This window comes from Cebus imitator, unplaced genomic scaffold, assembly GCF_001604975.1.
Source record: "Cebus imitator isolate Cc_AM_T3 unplaced genomic scaffold, Cebus_imitator-1.0 Scaffold53, whole genome shotgun sequence".
Lineage (NCBI taxonomy): Eukaryota > Metazoa > Chordata > Mammalia > Primates > Cebidae > Cebus > Cebus imitator.
The window spans coordinates 2,553,592-2,567,207 of record NW_016107368.1 but is presented as its reverse complement, the minus strand read 5'-3'; the positions used below and the strand labels follow the sequence as shown (position 1 = coordinate 2,567,207).

The following is a 13,616-nucleotide window of genomic DNA, read 5'->3' as shown; positions in this document are numbered from 1 at the left end:
AAAAAAAAAAAAAAAAAAAAGAAAAGAAAAAATAAAGTAAATTATGCAAATTCACAGCCCACTGCTTCCTTGGACAATTTTTTTTTCTGTAAATATTATGTGTGAACATGATGAGGATCAAGCCTGTTTTATAAGTAAACTTGGTTTACTTGCTGTATTGGAAGCATTTATTAAATATTTTCCTTACAACATAACATTTTAACTAGGAGAGAATTTCAGGATTTTTCCTTTTTAATAGCAGTGTTTTCCCCCATCACCTGTGCTTTCTGCAGTAAACCTGGAAAACAACGAACGACTGTAAAATATTCCACTTACTACATGAGTCATCATTCAATTAACCATCCTCCTTATTTTATTTTTTTGAGATGTAGTTTCACTCTTGTTGCCCAGGCTGGAGTGCCATGGCATGATCTTGGCTCACTGCAACCTCTGCCTCCTGGGTTCAAGCGATTCTCCTGCCTCGGCCTCCTGAGTAGCTGGAATTACAGGCATCCACCACCACGCCAGGCTAATTTTTTTATAGTTTCAGTAGAGACAGGGTTTCACCATGTTGGCCAGGCTGGTCTCGAACTCCTGACCTCAGGTGATCCACCTCGGCCTCCCAAAGTGCCGGGATTACAGGCATGAGCCACTGCGCCTGGCCCTCATTTTGTGTGTGTGTGTGTGTGTGTGTGTGTGTGTGTGTGTGTGTGTGCTGTTATAAATAGTCCTTTGATCATTGTCTGACTGTCTTATTACTTTCCCCAAAGTAGATACGTAGAGGAAAATATCACTAGGCTCACGGAGATAGGAAACTAAGCTTCTGGCTAAATAGTTATCCAGAAACCCTATATTGGCTTGTGGTTCAACCAGCAGGCAATGAAATTTCAATCCAGAACAATCTCAGCAACCCTAAGGCTTAGCAGGTTTTTTTTTTTTTTTTTTTTCTGTGTTTGCTTTGTTTGTCTAGATTTTTAACCCAAGAGATTAAAAATATGTGATCACTCAACTACTTTATTTGTGGATCTGTATGTTACTGAGTATGACTTCATTTTTCCTTTATTGATTCTCTGTGTTTCTCCAAAGAATTGTCCTTCTTTGTCCTTTGTCTATTTTTCCATGAATTTCTCGTGTTTTCCTTACTCCTGTGTTGTTTATTTGTTAAGGATATTAACATTTTATGTATCGTGCTATACAACTTACTCTTTTCCATTTGCCGTTAAGCTTTCTTTAAATGATTCCGAGCAGGCTTTATGTTTATCTGTACAATTTAATATATCAGTAACATTTTTAAAATTTGTTCCTTTACAAGTCATTCTAGATGGGGTTGTTAGGAGGTGTGCTAAGGTTTTACGGCAATTTTGAAAGGGATCTTTCCCCCTATTTTATCTTCTAATTATTGCTTGTATATCAAACTGTCTTTTTGCTTATTTCTATTGTACCTACTTTCCCAAACTCTAACTCATTTTAAAAGTTTCATAATTGACTTTCTTGGGTTTTCAACGACACACTAGAAGAGGAGGTCAGCAAAATTTTCCCGTAAACCGCTAGATAATAAATATTTTGGGTTTTGCAAGCCAAATGACCTCTGTCACAACTACCCTGTCATTGTAGCTTAAAGCAGCCCTAGATGCTGTGTAAACAAGTGGGTGGGGTTACATTCCAATAAGAGTTCATTTACAAAAACAGGCAGCTGGCCCAAGGCCATAGTTTGCCTAGCCTTGAGCTAGACACTCTGCAAATAGCAATGACTTTATTTCCCACATTCCATTCTTTACAATTCTAATTTCTGTTTCTTGTCTTATTACATTGGCTGGATGCCCAGAGAAATGTTAATTAGTAATGATGAGCTTGGGCTTCCTTGTTCTGTTCCTAACTCAGCTGAGAATAATTTTAAGAATGATGTTAGCTTGGCTGTTGGTTTACACTAGGTAACATTTGTCTTGTAGAAGAAATACTCTCCTACTAGTTTTATGAGAGGACTCTTTTTTTCCTCCCCTTTCTCTAAGTTAGGAATTTTAAATTAATGTTATTGAAACAGCTTTGATCTTCCTTATTGCACCTCTTGATGGAATAGATGATGTTATCAGATCTGATCTTAAACCATCCTTGCATTTTGGAGGTAAACAATATTGCAGTGCAGTGTTTTATTTGGGATGTTTGAACCTAACGTCACATATTAGCTTGGTCTGTGGCTTTTATTGAGTGCAGTATCTTTGTCAAGTTCTTTAAGGGTGTTCTGTTCATTTCATTAAATGAACTGGGATAATTTTTTCTTTTCTTTTTTTTTTTTTGAGATGGAGTTTTGCTCTGTCACCCAGACTGGAGTGCAGTACCACAATCTCGACTCACTGCAACCTGCACCTCCGGGTTCAAGTGATTCTCCTGCCTCAGCCTCCAGAGTAGCTGGGATTACAGATGTGTGCCACAATACCCAGCTAATTTTTGTATTTTTTAGTAGAGACAGGATTTCATCATGTTGGCCAGGCTGGTCTTGAACTCCTGACCTCGTGATCTGCCTGCCTTGGCCTCCCAAAGTGCTGGGATTACAGGCATGAGCCACCACACCCAGCTGGGATACTTTTTATATATTTCTATGCCCTAAGATAGTTTTTATATTATAAGAAATAGTTGCTTTTTCAGAATTTGAAATAATGCGTCTATAAACCTCTCTGGGCTTAGGGGAGTATTTGGGGAAATTCATTGACACATACCTTTTCCCAAGGTTCATAACCACTTAATTTTTCTGCTTCTTTTTAAATCCGTTTAGACAAGTTACATTTTCCTAGCTTATTGAAGCTTTTGAACTGAGCGTGCACAGTTGTCCAAATACCTTAACACATTAAAATGTTCTTCAGATGCTAGTTTTATGTCATCTTCTTTCCTTCTACTTTGTTTGTGTTTTCCCTTTATGTTTGCCATAGGCTTGGCTATTATTGCTTTTCCCTTCCTAATATGTTTATATTTTTATAGTTTAAAGTTTATTTCTTAATTTACCAATCCATTTAAGTATGCTAATTAACATTAAAGCCAAGCTTCGGCAATACGCTAAAAGTTAAGGTACATGATATTCACATTTTCATTATTTTCCAAAAGGACTCCATTTCTGCTTTGGCCAATAGATATGTAAGTGATTAACTTTTTTTTTTTTTTTTTTTCTGAGATGGAGTCTCACTCTGTAGCCCAGGCTGGAGTGCAGTGGCTCGATCTCAGCTCACTGCAACCTCCACCTTCCGGCAATTCTCCTGCCTCAGCCTCCCAAGTAGCTGGAATTACAGGCACGCATCACCATGCCCATCTAATTTTTGTAGTTTTAGTAGGGATGGGGTTTTGCCATGTTGGTCAGGCTGGTTTTGAACTCCTGACCTTTGGTGATCCACCTGCCTCGGCCTCCTAAAGTGCTAGGATGACGGGCGTGAGCCACCGTGCCCATTCTAGGCAGCATTTGACGATCCAACAATCCCACACTAAACTGGTGGGTCCAACCAAGGGTCCTTCTGCCCCCAGCCCTCAGGGGGATATTTAGCAATGTCTGAAGATATTTTTGGTTATTACAACTTTGGGAGGCAGACACACTACTGGCATCAGATGAGTGGAAGCCAGGGATTCTGTCCCGTGTTGTTGGATAGTGCCCAGGAAAGTTTCCATGTCCTAGAATAATCTGACCCCAAATATTATTTATTCTTATTTCTTTCTTTTTTTTTTTTTTTAAACAGAGTGTCGCTCTGTCACTCATGCTGGAGTGCAGTGGCGAGATCTGGGCTCACTGCAACCTCTGCCTGCAGGGTTCAAGTGATTCTCCTGCTTCAGCCTCTCAAGTAGCTGGGACTACAGGCATGCACCATGAGGCTCGGCTAATTTTTATATTTTTTGTAGAAACGGGGTTTTGCCATCTTGGTCAGGCTGGTCTAGAACTCCTGGCTCAAGTAATGGCCCCGCCCGGCCTCCCAAAGTGATGGGATTACAGGCGTGAGCCACCACGTCCAGCCTTGGCCCCAAATATTATTAATAGCAGGACTGAGCTTGAGATCCGCTTTGGACCAAGCCCACACATTTTTAGACCCTTCTTGGCTACAGATAGTGTTGCAAATGGCCACTAGAGGTCAGATCAGGCCACACAAGTGCCCAGAAAACAAACAAACAAAGAAACAAACACTCCGCTAAAAGAAGAAAATTCCTTGGCCGGGCACCCTGGCCCATGCCTGTAATCCCAGCACTTTGGGAGGCCGAGGCGGGCGGATCACCTGAGGTTGGGAGTTGGAGACCAGCCTGACCAACATGGTGAAAACCCGTCCCGACTAAAAATACAAAATTTATCTGGGTGTGGTGGCACATGCCTGTAATCCCAGCTACTCGGGAGGCTGAGGCAGGAGAATCACTTGAACTGGGGAGTCAGAGGTTGTGGCGAGCTGAGATGGTGCCATTGCACTCCAGCCCAGGCGATAAGAACAAAACTCCGTCTCAAAAAAAATAAAAAACACAAAATAGGAATCCCTCAAAGTGGTCCCAAACTGACTTTTTAGTCTCACCTCGACTTTCTAGTCTCACCTCCTGTTCTTCCCAAAATCTCATCTCCTTGCCTTTTTCTCTCTCTCCCAGTACCCCACTTCTTTTTTCTCTTAGGATGCAAGTTGAAAGGAAACGTCCCTGACTCTCCTCTGTGGAATTCAGTTAGCAACATGGTGTTCTTGTGTTCATACCGTGTCGCCCTTTCAGGAAAATGTTTTGTTTCCAGATCAACTTTCCACCGTGCAGTAGGAGCTGCTGGGTCAGGGCAACCAGCTGTGGGGAGCTCAGACCCCGGGGACCCTGACCCAGTTCTGTAGACACACTCAGGAGGTGCAAAGAGATGTTTAGTGAGCAAAGGGTGGCTGCAGACAGAGGGCAGAGAGGGGGTGCCCAGGAAGTCCCCCCGTGATTCTAGGTTTCAGCAAGAGTGTGGATTTCTGAATTTGCGAAGCATCTGCTCTCCAGCCCAGCAGCCCACCACATGCAAAAAGCCGGAGAAACCCCTGGAATCGCCAAGGCGTCTGCCTGGCACGCTGCCAGCCCTGCACCGAGCAGACATAAGGGGTCACATGGGTGATCCATACCTAGAGTTCTCCACACCAGGGCCTGGAGAGGTTCTTCTGTGGAAATAAAACCAACTGCTTTGAGGATAGAGGGAACTTCGTGAGACAGACCACTGGGCTCTGACACTCAGAGGCACATTGCGTCCAGGTAAAGGGCAGCCTGGCTTTGACCCGGGGCCCACTGGCTTCCATCACTTGCTGGAGGGAGGGAGCTACATTTTCCCCAGCAGGTGCCCGGATCCAGCAAGGGAAGGGGAAGAAAGCAGAGAAGATTCTCCCCAGAGACAGCCTGCTGAGGTGGCCCTGGGATGGCAGATGTGACTACGTGTAGACACCACAACTGACTCAACACTTCTCCAAGTCTGTCGGTCTTCCTTCTTTCTCTCTTTCTCTTTCTCTCTCTCTCTTTCTTTCTCTTTCTTCTTTCTTTCCTTCCTTCACTTCCCTCCTTTATTTTTTCTTTCCTTCTTTCTCTCCCTCTCTCCCTCTTTCCTTCCTTCCTTCCTTCATTTCTTCCCTTTCTTTCCTTTTTCTTTCTCTTTCCTTCCTTCCTTATTTTTCTTTCCATCTTTTTCTTCTTTGTCTCCTTCTCTCCTTCCTTTCTCTTTCTCTTTCCTTCCCTCCTTTATTTTTTCTTCTTTCTTTCTCCTCCCTTCCTTTCCTTTCTTTCTTTCTTCCTCTTTCCTTCTCTCCTTTATTTTCTTTCTTTTTTCTCCCTCTTCCCTCCCTCCTTCCTCTTTTCTTTCTCTTCTCTCTGTCTCTCTCTCTCCCCCTTCCTCCCTCCCTTCCTTGTTCTCTTTCCTTTCTTTCTTTTTTAATTTCTTTCTTTATTTTCTTTTTGAGACAGGGTTTTGCTCTGTGCAGTGGCACCATCATAGCTCATTGTAGCCTTGATCTCCTGGCCTCAAGTGATCCTTCTGCCTCAGCTTCCCTATGGGCTAGGAATTCAGGCATACACCATCATGCTTGGCTAATTTTCAAATTGTTTTTTGTAGAGATGGATTCTCATTATGCTGCCCAGGCTGGCCTCAAGCAACCCTACCACCTTGGCTTCCCAGATAGCTGGGACCACAGGCTTATACCACTGTAGCCAGCTAAAGCCTCAATCATCATGGCCAGTCATGGTAGCTCACGTCTGTAATCCCAGCACTTTGGGAGGCCAAGGCAGGCGGATCACCTGAGGTCAGGAGTTCGAGACCTGCCTGGCCAACATGAGGAAACCCCGTCTCTACTAAAAATATAAAAATCAGCCGGGTGTGGTGGCAGGCACTTGTAATCCCAGCTACTTGGGAGGCTGAGGCATGAGAATCACTTGAACCCAGGAGGCAGAGGTTGTGGTGAGCCGAAATTGCACCACTGCACTCCTGCCTGGGTGACAGAGTGAGACTCTGGCAAAAAAAAAACAAAAAACAAAAAACAAACAAACAAAAAAAAAACCTTAACCATCTAATGGAGAACTCAGACCAGCTCAGGAGAGGTAAAAAAGGCAAATGCTGAGTTTTGTCCATTTTCCCCCTTGTGTGTGATTATTTGGTCTTCCTAATAAAATTCTCCTGGAAATAGCAAGATCTCTTCCTCCACCCAGGAAAGGGCTCCATTCAGACTCCACCCACCCTTCTGCCGCCTCTGGGTCCCTTACTTAAGGGACCGTCCAACAACACCAAGCCAACTGACACCTGCTAAGGGAGCCCAGCGCCATGCCCAGTCCTGACCTGGGGATGAAAACCACATTGTGCAGGTAATCCTCAAACGTCTTCCTAAACGAGGACTCCTCCAGCTCCTTCTGGATCTGGGAGTCTGTCTTTGGACAGGAGCAACACTCGCCGGCCAAATCCTCCTCTTCACTCTGGTTGTGCTTCTGAAAACCGTCAGACTCAACTGGTGGAGACCAGGTCCTCGAGGGCAGCTTCAACCCTGGAGAAAGAAACAGAAAACGGGGCTCAGGTCTCTGTGGCTGAAAACGCGCACACACACACACACACACTACACCACAGACACACATACACACACACACACACACAACACCACACACACACACACACACAACAGCACATACCAACTACACACACCACACACCACACATCACACACACTACATACACCACACGCCCATGCCACAGATCACACACACCACAAACACACCACACACACCCCAAATACACTACACACCACACACACACACACTACACCACAGACGCACATACACTACAGCACACACACACCACACACACCACACATCACACACACCACACACACCCATGCCACAGACCGCACCACAAACACCCCACACACACCCCACATACACCACACACACACCACATACACTACACACCACACACGCACCACACACTACACCACACACACACACACACACACACTACAGCACACACCAATCACACACACCACACACCACACACACCACACGTCACATACACCACACACGCACACCACACGCACCCGTGCCACAGACCACGCACACCACAAACACACCATACACACACACACCACATACACCAAAACACAAACACCACACACACAACACATTCCACACACACCACACACGCACACCACACGCACCCATGCCACAGACCACACACACCACAAACACACCATACACACATACCACATACACCACACACACACCACACATATACCACACCACACACACACACCACATACACCAAAACACAAACACCACAAACTACACACACAACACATTCCACACACACACCACACACCACATACCACACACACACACACACACATCACACCACACATACCAAACACACATACACACCACACCACACACACACACACACACACAAAACACACAACACATACCACACACACCACACATACACACACCATGCATACATACATCACACCACACATACCAAACACACACACCACACCACACACACACACACACACACACACACACACACCACACATCACATATACACAGTGAAGGGGGCCTTTCCCGAGAGGCTGAGCTGAGACAGAGCCTAGATTCAAGTTCTGCTTTGGAAGAAAGCCAGACACTATGGCTCACACCTGTGGTCCCAGCTACTTGGGAGGCTGAGGTGGAAGGATTGCCTGAGCCCAAGAGGTTGAGGCTGCAGTGAGCCACGATCATGCCCCGACACTTCAGCCTGGGTAACCGAGTAGGACCCTGTCTCAAAAGATTAAAGAGATGGCCAAGTGGGGTCGGGCGCGGTGGTTCGCGTCTATAATCCCAGCACTTGGGAGGCCAAGGCGGGCAGATCACGAGGTCAGGAGATCGAGACCATCTTGGTCAACATTCTCCTGTCTCAGCGCTCCCAAGTAGCTGGGATTATAGGCATGAGCCACCATCCCTGGCTATTTTTTTTTAATTTTTATTTTTAGTAGAGACAAGGTTTCACCATGTTGGCCAGGCTAATCTCAAACTCCTGACCTCAGGTGATCCACCTGCCTTGGCCTCCCAAAGTGCTGGGATTACAGGCGTGAGCCACTGCCCCCGGCCTATTTCTGTATTTTTTTGATAGACACAGAGTTTTCCCATGTCACCCAGGCTGATCTCAAACTCCTGAGCTCAAGCAGTCTGCTCTCCTCGGCCTCCCAAAGTGCTGGGATTACAGGCATGAGCCACCGAGCCAGCCTGCAATCCTTAAGTACCACAGCTGGTCATGTCTTAACCCCTGAAGTTAGATTTCAAAGGTTCTTGTGACCCCTGGTGCACGCACAATTACACCTCTGCTACAGCCACAAAGACAGACACAGCTCTTTACAAGCACAGTCCACTACAGTCCCTGGAGATTCACCTCCCCTGCTGCCAGCCTGCCTGGTGCCTGGTGACTGTTGAGTACAGGAAATTCCATTTTTTTCTCCCCTTAATGCCTCAAGTGTAGACAATAAGCTCTAAATCGTGTATCAAGTACTTTCTCATGAATGGTGAGTATCAACTCGGAAACCCAAGTATTTATACAGCTTTAAAAGCCTAAGAGAGACTGGAGAATACTTCTTATGTTTATAAATAGACATAGAATAACCTGCGTGGGTTAACTCTGCTGGGAGCTAGTTACAGCATTCCAGATGGAAGAAAAATGCAGGGCTCCTTTTTTTTTATGATTATTAGTTTTTGAGCCAGAGTCTCACTCTGTCACCCAGGCTGGAGTGCAGTGGCGTGATCTCGGCTCACTGTAACCTCTACCTCCCAGGTTTAAGCGATTCTCCTGCCTCAGCCTTTCCAGTAGCTGGGATTATAGGTGTGTGCCACCATGCCCAACTAATTTTTTGTATTTGTAGTGCAGATGGGGTTTCGTCATATTGGCCAGGCTGGTCTCAAACTCCTGACCTTGTGATTCACCCACCTTGGCCTCCCAACGCACCCAGAGGTTTTTTTTTTTTTTTTTGAAACAGAGTCTTACTGTCTCTTAGGCTGGAGTGCAGTGGCGCTATCTCGGCTCAGCAACCTCTGTCTCCCGAATTCAAGCGATTCTCCTGCCTCAGCCTCACCAGTAGCTGGGATTACAGGCACCCACCACCATGCCCAGCTACTTTTTGTATTTTTAGTAGAGATGGGGTTTCACCATGTTGTCCAGGCTGGTCTCGAACTACTGGCCTCAAAGTGATCCACCCATCTCAGCCTCCCAATGTGCTGGGATTACAGGAGCGGGCCACTGTGCCCGGCAAATCTCTCCCATCTTAAGTGCACAGATCTGTGGTATTAAATTCCTTCACAATGTTGTTCAATCATCACCACCTTCATCTCCGGAACTTTTTCCTCTTCCCAAACTGAAACTCTGCCCCTAACCCATCCATTCCCCAGCCTCTGGCACCCTGCATTCTACTTTCTGTCTCTATGAATCTGAGGACTCTAGGGACCGCCTAGGCACGAAATCACACAGAATTTGTCCTGAGTGACTTGACTTTTAATGATATTAACTTTATGACATTTACAAATAAAACCATGTTGAAATGGTCTCATGGTAATTAGAGGTTTAGACTTTCAGAATTAAAAAAAGAGAGAGAGAGAAAGCTTTGACTGACGTGGCTGGTGGCAGCTCTCACGAGTCGTTCTGGTTACCTGGACGCAGGGCCAACAGCTTACGGTGGAGCTTATGACTGGACTCGCCCTGGAGTTATATAAAGCATTGGAGGAGATAAATCACGTTTGCAGCCCTCAGCTCGGGTGGGGATGATGTCACACACATACATATAGCACATGAGCTTAGAGTTGGGACAGCTCCCAGAGGTCATCTGTCCTCCCGCCCCTTCTCCCAAAAAAGGAGGCAGACAGTGACTTGATCAGAAACTTGGCAAAAGCATTTCAGCAGGTCAGGGCCAGAGCCAAGAGCTGATGTTGGGCTCCCGGCCTCAGCCACGCCTCACCAGAGGCCCCCTGGCCTTCTCCTCCAGGGTCATGGACTGAGGCTATCACGAACCAAAAATATCTCAAGAAAAAGATATCAAGACACACAAGGAAACCAAAAGTAAAGAAAGAAATGGGCCCAGTGCAGTGGCTCATGCCTGTAATAGCAGAATGTTAGGAGGCGGAGGCCGGAGGATTGCTTGCGGTCAGGAGTTCAAGATCAGCCTGAGCAATATATCAAGAGCCCCGCTGCTAAAAAATTATTTTGGGCTGGGCGTGGTTGTTCACGCCGGTAGTCCCAGCACTTTGAGAGGCCAAGGTGGGCTGATCAGCTGAGGTTGGGAGTTCAAGACCAGCCAGACCAACATGGAGAAGCCCCATGTAATCCCAGCTACTTGGGAGGCTGAGGCAGGAGAATCGCTTAAACCCGGGAGGTGGAGGTGTCAGCAAGGTGAGATTGCGACATTGCATTCCAGCCTGGGCGACAAGGGCAAAACTCTGCCTCAAAAAAATAAATAATCAATAAATAGATAAAAACACGTATGTATGTTTTCATAGGAGACAGAACGGAGTATGTGTGTGTGTCTCCCGACACTGAGACACGAGAAGGGATGGCTGCTTTCCTAGAGGTGAAGCAAAGTGCATGAAACACACACGTGCAAACCCACTGGTCCCAGCATGGCTGCCTGCACTCACCTTTGAGGCAATAATCCAACTCGAACAGCTCACTGTCTTCCACCTGCCTCTGCCAGAAAACCAGGTAGTGGGTGATGTTGCCATTGGGGTCCGTGGGGGGTTTCCACTTCAAAATAATCTGGGATGATGAGTTAGACACTGAGATTGGATCCAGTGGCACGGACGGGTCTGCCAAGGAGAAAGAAAATGGGTCAATCATGAGAAAACATGTGCAAAAAAAGCTCGGGGGCGGGGGGGAACGCGGGAGGTGGGGGGGCGGGACACACCAGTTAAAGACATCAGGAGGATGTTTGCTGCAGTGTTTTGTTGGTGTTTTTTTTTTTGTTTTGTTTTTTTTTAGACGGAGTCTCCTCTGTTGCCCGGGCTGGAGTGCAGTGCCATGATCTCGGTTCACTGCAACCTCTGCCTCCCGGGTTCAAGTGATTCTCCTGCCTCAACCTCCCAAGTAGCTGGGATTACAGGTGTGCACCACCAAGCCTGGCTAATTTTTGTCTTTTTAGTAGAGACGGGGTTTTGCCATGTTGACCAGGCTGGTCTCGAACTCCTGACCTCAAGTGATCTTCCCCACCTCGGCCTCCCAAAGTGAAGTAATCATAGCTTACCGCAGGCTCCTGGGCTCAAGAGATCTTCCCGCATGGGGCTGCTGAGTAACTGGGAATATAGGTGTACACCACCATTTTTTAAAAAAATTTTTGGAGAGATAGAATCTTGCTCTGTTGTCTAGCTGGTTTCAAACTCCTGGCCTCCAGTGATCCTCCCACCTTGGCCTCCCAATGTGCTGGGATTACAGGCATGAGCGCCAAGCCTGGCCGACATTTTAATTCAAAGTGTGGGCCACCGCATCCGGCCGCTGCAGTGTTATTTAACATCGGTGAAAACTGGAGACACACAGGAAATCCTCACCCAATCAGTGCACGGGTTACCAAGCTATAGCCCATTCACATCACAGATTACGGGAGCATTCATGTATCCATTTCTGCAACAAACATTAATGGGCTCTGACTATGCGCTAAGCTCTCACTGTTCTGGGAACTGGGTAGGTGCTGCTCAGGAAAGAGAGGAGAGTGGGAAGAGACCAATAAACTCACGTTTTCCAATTAATATCTGTTCCTAATTAAACCCAGTCATGGGGCAGACGTGAAGCCATTGGATCATGTCATTGAGCTGGTATTCACTCTATAAAACCTTCCCCTTAAAAATGGAGATGGCTGGCTCAGTGGCTCACACTATAATCCCAGGACTTTGGGAGGCTGAGACAGGAGGATTGATTGAGCTTAGGAGTTTGAGGCCAGCCTCTAGCACAGCAAGACCCTGTCTCTACTACTAAAAATCATAAAAATCAGCCAGGTGTGCGGAAGCACGCCTGTGGTCCCAGCCACTTGGGAGGCTAAGACAGAAGGATCGCTTGAACTCGGGAGGTTGATGCTGCAGTGAGCCGTGATCGCACGACTGTACTCCAGCCTGGGCAACAGGGCAAGATCCTTCCTCAAAACAAACAAAAAAAGTACAAAAAACACAACCAACCAAACAAATGAAACTCCAAAATCCAAAGTAATGGAGGTGGCTGAGGGAGTTGGGGATGGAAAAGGGGTCAAAACACCCGGGAGCTAGATGTTTCTGAAAACTCTAAGTCTTTTGGTGTCACTAAAGGATACAGGATGAGAGGGGACTAAGTGAAGAAGATGGGGCTGATGGCTGGGCACTGTGGCTGACACCAGGAATCCCAGCACTTTAGGAGGCCGAGGCAGGTGGACCTCCTGAGGTCGGGAGTTCAAGACCAGCCTGGCCAACATGGTGAAACCCCGTCTCTACTAAAAACACAAAAATCAGCCAGGTGTGGTGGCACATGCCTGTAATTCCAGCTATTTGGGAGGCTGAGGCAGGAGAATCGCTTGAACCCAGGAGGTAGAGGTTGCAGTGAGCCGAGAATGCACCCTTGAACTCTGGTCTGGGTGACAACAGTGAAACTCCATTTCAAAAAGAAAAAAAGTTTGAATTTGAGCCTATATGACGGGGATTGTCACCTTCAGCACTATTGGCTTTTAGGGTTGGGTAATTCTTTGTCACGAGGGAGGGTGCATCCAGTGTGATGCAGGACATGGAGCAGCCTCTCTGGCTTCTACCCACAAAATGCCAGTGGTTTCATCCCCACAGCTGTGACAACCAAAGATGTCTCCTGATATCGACTGGCAACTGTTCCCTGGGAGAGCAGTACCCCCATTTGGGAACTACTGCTATAACAGAAGGACTTAGGTTTTATAAAAATATAATTAGAACAGGCCCAGTGGCTTGCGCCTGCAATCCCAGCACTTTGGGAGGTCAAGGTGGGTGGATCACTTGAGGTCAGGAGTTCGAGAGCCAACATGGTAAAGCCCCATCTCTATTAAAAATACAAAAATGGCCAGGCACGGTGGCTCACGCCTGTAATCCCAGCACTTTGGGAGGCCGAGGCGGGTGGATCACCTGAGGTCGGGAGTTCAAGATCAGCCTGACCAACATGGAGAAACCCTGTCTCTA

The 13,616-nt window shown here is 46.7% G+C and overlaps 1 protein-coding gene across 1 annotated transcript in view; it reads right to left on the bottom strand.

Moving 5' to 3' along the window:
- Window positions 1–13,616, bottom strand: part of INSR (insulin receptor) — a 159,571-nt gene that overhangs the window by 30,381 nt on the left and 115,574 nt on the right. Inside the window, exons 9-11 of the mRNA XM_017528197.2 lie at window positions 11,100–11,267; window positions 6,764–6,965; window positions 5,073–5,108 (exon numbers count right to left, since the gene is read on the bottom strand). Coding sequence (XP_017383686.1) covers window positions 5,073–5,108; window positions 6,764–6,965; window positions 11,100–11,267 — 406 coding nt within the window. The remainder of the gene's footprint in view (window positions 1–5,072; window positions 5,109–6,763; window positions 6,966–11,099; window positions 11,268–13,616) is intronic.